At 37.3% G+C, this 10,301-nt stretch overlaps 1 protein-coding gene across 1 annotated transcript in view; it reads right to left on the bottom strand.

Moving 5' to 3' along the window:
• Positions 1-3,576: 3,576 nt before the first annotated feature.
• Positions 3,577-10,301, bottom strand: part of RSRC1 (arginine and serine rich coiled-coil 1) — a 449,299-nt gene continuing 442,574 nt past the window's right edge. The window contains exons 9-10 of the mRNA XM_080796319.1: positions 5,578-5,730; positions 3,577-4,907 (exon numbers count right to left, since the gene is read on the bottom strand). Coding sequence (XP_080652445.1) covers positions 4,815-4,907; positions 5,578-5,730 — 246 coding nt within the window. The 3' untranslated portion in view covers positions 3,577-4,814. The remainder of the gene's footprint in view (positions 4,908-5,577; positions 5,731-10,301) is intronic.

Below are 10,301 nucleotides of genomic sequence, written 5' to 3'. Positions count from 1 at the left end.
CATCAGATTGTTCTCTATAGTTAAGAGTCTGTTTCTTGGTTTGTCTCTTTCTCTTCTTTTAATCTTTGCTCATTTGTTCTGTTTCTTAAATTCCACATATGAATGAGACCATATGGTATTTGTCTTTCCTTGAGTGACTTATTTTGCTTAGAATTTTCTTCCTCTTTAAGGCTGAATAATATTCCATTGTGTGCATACGCCACATTTTGCTTCTCCATTCATCCATCCATGGACACTTGGGGTTGCTTCCATGTTTTAGCTATTGTGAATAATGCCATTATGAACACAGGGGTGCAAACATTTCCTTGAGACTGTACTTTCAGTTCTTTTGGCATATACATAGACACCTATTTATTTTTTGTGCTGGCTCCAAATAGCTTAATTTAAATAACCATACTGTTAAATAGATGGCTCATTTGACATGGGCAAATTCATTCTTCTTTCACTGGAAAATATTTCTTGAGAGCTTTCTTTGTGTCAGGAATGGGCTAGATCCTAGGTGTACAATGATAGCCAAAAATAACTTGGAAATATAGATAAGAGTGTTTTGATTTAGAAAAACCCACCAGTTAAATATATTGACCAATGTCTACCCCTGTGATAAAAGATGAAGATGATTAGAGAATTCACAAAACGTTCTTTCTTAATTTTTACTCCTGTTCTGTGGTAAAGACTCAAGTATTTTCTTATGAAGATGATGTGCTTTTTCATTATTCCAGAACGGAGTTCCAAGGAGTTAAGCTTACATTTAAAGGATGGCATTTAAACATTGTCTAAATAATTCGAGTACTATATCAATTGAGTAATGGCCAAGAGCTTGTTTAAAATTCCTTCTGTCACTGGGTAGCACAGTTGGTTAAGCATCCGACTCTTGGTTTTGGCTCAGGGTCATGATCTCAGGGTCTTCATGCTCAGCACAAAGTCTGCTTAAGACTCTCTCTCCCTCTCTCCACTGCTCTGTCTCTAAAAGAAATAATTCTTATATAAATAAAATTCCTTCTGTAATACTCAAAAGGAATTTGGGGATAGGGAAATGGGGGAAGAAGGAGTAATATGGGTACAAGAATTCCAGATCAATTCATCCATAGTTCAGTGACCAAAAATGTCACCTGTCTTGTTCCGTTTCCAGCTTTTATTACTATCTTATTTGTACACTTAAAGATTTTCACTGGATGCCCAAATGAAAGGAAAATTTGGGGTAGGAGCTAACCCGACAAGTGGACTCTATCTTTTAGTTCCAAATAAGGCTTTCTATAACAGTACACAGTGGAAAAACAAAGAGTATCAGGGGAACACAGAAGGATCCACATGGCTGTGTGAGGCCTTACTGCCAGACATGATGCTCTCAGAGGTACTGGAAGTCTCCTTTCAGTTAGCTTTGCATGTCTCGGTTCATGTCATCTTGGTAGTGATACAAGACTGTTGATACCAGTGGCCAAATGAAGGCTTGGCTTATTTATCCAATTCTCCATTGAAAGGTAGAAATGGTCAGAGAAAGCTAAAGGGTAGCCAGGAACCTCAAATTTTTCCTGGATTTTTCATAAAATTGAAAGGCAGGGCCATCTAGGTCTTTTGCAAGAGGGATTCTTCCCTGGGTTAGAACTTCCATGGGTTAGATAGTTCCCAACCTTCCAGGGCAACTATTAGGAAGGTGGAGGTGGATGGCTGGCTGGGAGTCCTTGTGGCTCCGGAGCCATCTTATTCTTCAAGTCTTCATCAGTTGTGATTTCTTTCATGAAGACTTCCTTAATTTTCTAACTTGGAATAATTTCTCTTTTCACTGCCACTGTGTTTTCTGCTGTGCCACTAAGTACTACATTTCTTATGTCATATACATGTCTGAGCTTCATAACTAAACCTCTTGGAGGCAGGATCCCCACTAGACTCACCCGTGTGTACTCAACTGCACTTATGGTGCCCAGGACAAACTAGGTATTGAAAAAAAAAAGATTAATGAATAAGTGGGTAAATTTGATTAAAGAAAACCTGAGATCCCTCAAGTAAGTAGATGGCATAGGTCATTAACTGCAGAGCAAATAGGGTTTCCTGTGTTCTTGGCAGGGAGGGAGATCAGGGAGAGCTGGGGACAAAGCTGGGATGGAGTCCACCGACCACGGCATTTCAAGCGCATACATAAGGAGTACACTGATGTTGGGGTGCAGCTTTTCACACCATTACTCATGCAACTATCTGTTCCATATTTCCTTAAGCTGGCTAGCATGCTAAAATGTTATTTTGGCATACACAGAAAACTTTTTCTATGAAGGACATTCTTTTATGTTATTTTTCCGAAAAATCAAAGAAGGCAGGTCCACTCTTAGCATCCTCATTTTATAGGTGAGGATGCTAAAGTGAAGCAGGCGAGTGACGTAATGCTCTTATTCCATTTTCCCTAAGAATGTAGTCAGAAATGAAAACCCAACTTATATTACGAGCACTCATCATTCTGTATGAAATCAATGTTTCAATAAACACCAAGGTCTCATGTAAGTCCAAATTGTTATCATTACTCAAGTGACATGAAAGGGATTGTTGTGTTTTATAGACTCATTATATTAGGATATTAAAGAAGGCCAGGATGCATCACCTAGCTTGAGTATGGTGATATATTTGATAGTGTTCTCTGAAGTCTTTCTCATTAAATTTGATTTGGCTTATGTGGTAATATTGTAGTCTTCAACAGGAATGTAGGTAAATGAAGTTAATAATACATTAAAATGAATCATACTGGAAATCAGGAAGGAGGGGAATAGTCATTGAGTTCCTGCAGGGACTAAAGTTTAGTGAATTAAAAAACAACTTGATTCTCCATGTCTTTGAAAAATTTAGCTTTAAAATACAAATCAACTGTAATTTAAACTTCTGTGTTTGGGCTACTTGCCACAAAGGAACACTGGTGTTAAATATAATTAACACAGATCACAATATTTTCACTAGTTATAAGTAAGGAGCGTTAGGCATACTGGAAAAAAATGCCTCATCCAGATTCTCTGGAGAATAAACTAGTGGACCAAATGACAACCCATATTCTTGTAAAATATACTTTCCAAAAGAATGAGAGTCCTTTTATTGTTTACAAGTTATGCAAAGAATGAACTACAAAATATTTCAAAAACTGTAATCCCTCCTTTAGTCACTAAAAATGTATGTATCTTTATTAAAGATCACATGAACCTGAGTTTATGCTGGGCACTTTCACTTACAGCTAAAAAAAGAAGAGAAAAGAGAAGAAAAGACTACTAGCACCTACTTAGAATGTGAACCATGTTCATATGAAAACAAATATTTTGTCATCAGCTTATTTTCCATACCTTTTGCAACTGGGATCCTTATATTTTAAAAATCTATTTATTTATTTAAAGATTTTATTTATTTATTTGGGAGAGAGAAAGAGAGAGACAGCATAGCATGAGAGATGGGAGGGGCAAAGGGAGAAGCAGGCTCCCCACTGAGCAGGGAGCCTGATGTAGGACTCCAGGATCATGACCTGAGCTGAAGGCAGATGCTTAACCAACTGAGCCACCCAGGTACCCTTTATTTATTTTTTAAAATATTTATTTATTTGTTTGTTTGTTTGGTTAACAGGGAGGGAGGAGACACAAGCAGGGGGAGCAGGAGAGGGAGACGCAGGCTGAGCAGGGAGCCTAATACAGGATGCGGATCCCAAGACCTTGGGATCATGACTTGAGCTGAAAGCAGATGCTTAACTGACTGAGTCATGCAGGCACCCCTATTTTTAAAATTTTTTATAGGAATTAGAGTTTTACTAGTTTCAGAAATACAACAAAGATGGCTTTAAACTGTCCTAAGTATTGGTAATCCTCTCCCCAAAACTTTTCAGGTTTATACTGTATTCTGCGGCACAGTCTTCACAGAGACCAAATTAGAGTGAGACCAGACAACAGAATAAAATAGAAGGGAAATATTCATGTCAGCTGTTGAAAACTAGTTTTGTAAGGCAAGGCCTAGAAATCCTCACTCTGGCATGTTTAGTATGGAAAGCATAGTTGATTTTCATTCAGCTACTGGAGAAAGGTATTCTATAATGACACATAGCCTTATCAAAATTACAATTAGCTGGCTTTCTCTGCAGGGACTAGCAGTTGGGTAAGTAAGACTGAAGTGAGAGCTCTCACCAGTTTCCTCAGAAATGATTTCTCCATCATGGGTATTTGGTCAACTGATGAGGTCTAGTATGAACATATGGTTCTAGAAGAATGAGCCGGGATCTGCTAATATTTTTAAAAGGAACGCTTAGTAAATGCTGATCTCTAGGTAATAAATTTTCAATTCATTTAATTTTCAAGAAATGTTTTAAAAAATGTTTTTCCTTTAAGATTAACATGCTCATTCTGCTTAGATTGTTTAGAGTGCTTTTTATTCTGCCTAAATTTTTACAATAAGGTGAAAAAAAAGACCCAAATAGTTTCATAATACATGGAATATGAAATCTCACATGGATAGCATATAGTTTGATTCTCACATATGCATGATTAATCAAAATTGTGTCTTTAAATGATGACTTGATATTTTCCAATTTTACTCAAATACTACTGTGTATCATTTATTTTACCACTGATATTTTTATTAACAGTATGACATTTTCATGCATTGTTAAATTTTACACTAGTATTAATATTCACAATGTTTGGTTAAGTTCAAATCAACAAATATTCAAGCCTACACGAGAAATGAATGAAATAGTACCTTTTCACATTATCAGCTAACTGCTTTTTGAGAGTAAAAAAGTTAATATTGGGATTTAAAAACCTAAATTTCCAATGCTACTGTTAATTCAACCATATGTATATTACTCAGGCCACTGGACTACCCATTAGCCTTTCTTGTCGGAGGGCAATTAATCTCTTGAACCATTTTTCCTCAGCATCAGCTTTCTCAATAAATAACTGAAATAAGAAAAAGAAAAAGAAAAAATGTTACTGTTTGCCAATAATTTGATTTGATCTTATGCAACATAAATTACCTTTACAGAATATATCTTTTAGCACAAGATTTGGATACCGTTTAACTTTTGGTGACTTCTCAAATGAAGATAATCTATTTGGAATTAGTAACGTTCAGAAAGTCCTCGAGAAAAGGACTAATATCAACATTGTTTGTTAACAATTTTACGGTGCATTTTGTGAAGTTTATTTCCTACACACTCTCTCAGAGACACAGTGGAATGCCACGACTTCAGAGCAGAGAGCAAAATAGGCCGATGACAGGCTCAATTCAATGAACCAACTAGAGCTCAGGCAGAATTAGATCTTTAATGCTAGATTTAAAAAACAAACAAACTTCTTCTTCTTCTTCTTTTTTTTTTTTTTTGCTTGTTTATGTTAAGCATAGAAAGAATACTTCTAAAAGTCAGACAAAATGATTTGGCTTATACCGGCTTCAAATCCATGTAACTGCTCTAAGGGACAAGGGTCAGCTGCCTATTTCTAGGCAACAGGAACATATGAATCCATTTCTTCCAATAGGCTTCTTGTCACCAACACAAAATAACAACGGTTTAAACTCATTTCAGTCAACTAGACTTCAGTGGACATTGTTCTGATCTAAAGATCTTACATTTGGATGGGCCAGAGAATTGTCATCTTGGTACTTGATGGCTGTGGGGATGCTGCTGGGATCTATTTCTTTCTCACTACTGGGTGGGTCAGCAGCTCCTGGTGCTGGTCCTGATGTCACAGCTGTGTGCTTCACCTCACCAGGTTCCACGGACTGAAACATTACACAGAAATAGTTCATTAATTAGATCACAAGATGAATTAAAATTTTGCCTTAACAATATTTTTTATTTTGAATAGTAATTGTTCATTTAGTCTCTTTGAGATACTGGTAATCATAAAAAGACCCTGGGTGACTGAATAAGAAACAATTCTTTAAACAAGCCCACAAATACAAAAACATGGAGAAAATGTTGATCTTTTTTTATAATTAGCATATTTTTCTTGAGAAATTGGGACGTATGAGTCTATCTATAGAAAAACATAATTCATAAATCTAAATTCTATTAGTCAAAACAAGCAACAAAGTTCCAGCATTCACCTGGTCTCTTTAGAGATGAAAAGCAAATTCAAAGGTTGTTTAGCTTTTTAAATAAAAGCCTCAGTGAGATATAATTTACATATCATGATTCATATAGCTTTTAGCATATCCACAAGAGTTTTGCAACCAACACCACAAGCAACTTCAGAACATATTCATCATCCTCCCACAAAACCCCATACCCATTAGTACTCACTAATCCCCATTCCTCCCAGCCTCCCCATCCCTACGCAACCACTCATCTATTTTCTGTCACTATGGATTTGCTTATTCTGGACACTTCACACAAAAGATCATACATTAGGTAGTTTTTTGTTGTTGTTGGTTTGTTTTGTTTTCTGTGACTGGCTTCTTTCATTGAGCATGCTTTCAAGGTTCATCCATGAAAGGCTGAAGCATGTATCAGTACGTTATTCCATTTTATTGCTGAATGATATTCCATCATTCAGGGGCCATACTAGGGGTCAGGCACTGGGCTCGGAGCTGCAGACATGAGGACTGGTAAATCATTGCTGCTGCCTGGAAGAAACCAGCAATGTTGCACTCTTGGGTTAAATCCCATGCCTCCCTATCTGAGAAAGGAAAAGGCCAGGAAAGTGGCTAACTAGCAACAAGGCTGCAGGGATAACATGAAATGGACTAGACAAGAAACTGAAATCGGAAGTTAAAATAACCCAAGATGACTGGGAGATTAATTCTACCACTCAACCTTTTTTCTACACCCACTGGTTCTATATGTGTAGTTTTTGAACCACCATTTTCTTTTAATTTAGCTACTTCTGAACATCCACTTCTCTGAGTGAAGGGTAAAACAGATGTCACTGGGAAAAAACACCTAGAAAATGAAATCTATATGAATTAGTTAATCCTTTCTTAGAATGATTTATCTTAGAACTGGATTCCATGTTTTCAGTATTTATTGAGTGCTCCTAACTGCTAAGCACTGGGTACACAAGGAAGAGTAAAATAGGTATGTTCTCTGTGCCACATAGAGATTACATTTTGCTAATGGAACCTACAGATTACTAACAAATAGATATCAAAATAAAGACGATCGCAAATTTTAACAAGGGACATCTAGATACTTAAAGAAATAACCATTATATTTGGCAGTTTTCTTCTAGTATTTTGAAGCCAGTACTCCCCCCCACCTCCATCCCCAGGTGTCAAACTTTTCTGTTTCCAACATACTGGGCCGAGAAGGTCCACAGGCCTGTGTGATATTATACTGACCCTTTATAAAACCGAGGACGTAGATCAGTAAAGCCCAACATTCTGCAATAGGGAAAGGTGGGAAGTATGCTAATCTAATGAGGTCCAGACATCATTTTTTTGGTAGTCTATGCTGCATGCAGAGAATAGAGGAGCATGTCATTCTGCCTGTCTTAGCTGTGCTTTGATGGGGCTTAGACTGGCAGTATTGAACTGCCTCGAAGAACTGTGGAGTGCTGTGATTCTTGTTGTCAAAGATGTGGATCGCACATATTCAGGTGGCAGAGGTAACATTCTATCATTTCAGTGAACTGATCTCATTCTGTTTTTACCTACAGTACATTAACATTTTCTTTCAGAAGTGCTTATACACATTTCAGGTAAGGTTTTCAGGGATTAGGATCAGAGCATGGAAGTTATTATTTAAATGGGTAGTTAAAAAATATATGACAAGAATCATCAATTGCTTCTTTAAGTGAGGAAAACTGCTGGAGAAATTTGGACTATTAAAAAAACTCAACAGAGCCACTATCAAGTACCTGGCTTTGAGTAGCACTGCCACCTGGTGGTTTGGATTGGAAAACTTGTTTTAAAATAGACTTCCAAGGGAAAAAGAGTAAGTTATACCCTGCTGCTTAGGGTTATTTACCCTCTTTCTGAACATAGGTGGATATCTGCCAGCTACAACCATTTCAGGGTTGAATAGCTGGCAATAAGCTTATCTGCGACAGAAGTTTGGAAACAAACGCATCTTGGTTCCTGAAGCTGATAATCTAACAGAGGCTATCAGATTATCTACTCAAGAGAGAGATGATTTGCAGAGTTAACCTGTTAAATCGATATGTGTTGATGGAGACACAATGTCTAGAATGTTACTGGTAATAGCCACTTTCTGATAACAGCTCTTTAGCTTAATTAGTGGAATTCACACTGGTGAAGACTATCAGTTGAAGGGGTTGTGAGTATGGAGAAGCCTTTTTCAGGGATACAAACTTTATGCCAATGTACGTAGAGCTGTCCAGAAGAGAAAGATGTTGAAACCTGGGTCATGAGTAACTTAGTCCTCAAGAGAGTTAGTCTTTGCTATGCATCAGGGATAGCCCGTATCTCCCCATGATCTGGAAGAAATGGTCCTCAAGATAATTTACCTCCCTTTGCTAAGTAATCTCCTGATAAATAATTCAGCTTCTTGGGCATCCTGAATCGCTACCTTATATTGCAGACACAGACATTTTAGAAACTGGAAAGGGATATCATTTTCTAAACTAATAAATTGGCCTTCTGTTTTATATTACAGTTGAGTGTAAATTTATTCACTGTTGGCCCATCACTGCTTTTCTGATCATTTTGAAATGTAGTGACTAACAAAAGTCCAGCGTTGGATGGCTAATACTTTAGACTGTTGTACACTCACTAAGGTAAATGCCATTTTCTCTGGTTCTTTTTTTTTTTTTTTAGCATATTCCCCCATTAGTGAATGCATGCTTTCTTTATACGTCAATAGGAACGTGCATTGAGTTCACAATTATGAGAGACACCGCGTGACTAAAAACAAACATGGGCTCTGGGGTTGAATCAATTTTGTGTGGATGTTCTTTCTTGTCATTTATTAGTACTTTGACCACGGGTTCTAAAATTTGTTGAGCCTTAGCTTGCTTACTTTTAAACAAAGGTTACTGGGATTTTAGATAACTTAAATATGTTAAATGTCTAGCATTAGTGGTAGCCATTATTATTTTAGTCACTTTAAATTATTTAAATATAAAAAACAAAGTGGGACTATGTTACAACATTGTTTTACATCATTTGGTTAGTGTTTTAATGTTTGTGAATGCTGTGTTGAAACAAACTGGCCCAAAGCTTCTGTCTGTACACTGAACCAGTAAGCTACTATGTAAGCTGTGAAGTAAATTTTTAATTATTTGCTTAGTAATACAATAGGTCACCAAGGCTCCAATGAGAATTTTAGGGTCTATAAAACCATAAAAAATTACATAAAACAAGCTGTGACCCAACCAAAATGTGACTCCTTGCATTCCAATTCCTTTTAAGAACGCCATAGCCAGGGGCACCTGGGATCGAGCCTGCATTGGGCTCTCTGCTCAGCGGGGAGCCTGCTTCTCCCACTCTCTCTTTGCCTGCCTCTCTGCATACTGTGATCTCTGTCAAATAAACGAATAAAATCTTAAAAAGGAAAAAAAAAAAAGAACGCTATAGCCAAATGCTGCCCTCAGCATTCAGGAAGAGGAAGAGGTGGAACAGAAGCAGGGAGAGAAAGAATAGTAACAGCTTTTATTCCTGAGTGTGGGGCACTTGGCTAACTGTTTTATGTAAAGTATCTTGCTCATCCTTATAAAAAACTTCTGCCAGGGCTATTACCTCCTTTTAAGATAAGAGAGCCATGGGGTTCTCATGTGTTTTAAGGACACACAGCAGTAAACGGCAGAATCAGACCTGACCCCACATCTGTCTGACCCTACATCTCATGTTTTTGACCACTGCTTCCACGGTTAAACCCAAGATTTATTTTTATTTGGTTTTAATTTTAAGGAAAGAAATAAAGATGTTGGTAAAATATTTTTTTTTAAAGATTTTATTTATTTATTTGACAGACAGAGATCACAAGTAGGCAGAGAGGCAGGCAGAGAGAGGGGGAAGCAGACTCCCTGCTGAGCAGAGAGCCCGATGCGGGACTTGATCCCAGGACCCTGGGATCATGACCCGAGCCGAAAGCAGGCTTTAACCCACTGAGCCACCCAGGTTCCCAAAATATTTTAATTAAATACATTTTTAAGTGGCTCAGCTCACAGTGCTGCATTAGTATTTCTAGGCTGTTTTTGCTTCTCCATCATACTAGCCAGCTCAAGGCTTTCCAGAATTGATTTTATTTCTTTGTGTGAATTATTGTTAAGGGCACCTCTTCCACAAGACAGCTGAAACAGTAGAATTGGGTTGCTCTCATACAGATTCATGAATGTTCCTATTGAAACTGCCAGAGGGTTTATTTATTTATTTATTTAGAAGAGTGAGAG

This window comes from Martes martes, assembly GCF_963455335.1.
Source record: "Martes martes genome assembly, chromosome: 1".
Classification (NCBI taxonomy): Eukaryota; Metazoa; Chordata; class Mammalia; order Carnivora; family Mustelidae; genus Martes; species Martes martes.
Note: the sequence above shows the minus strand (reverse complement) of the source record. Positions and strands in the feature narration are given on the sequence as shown.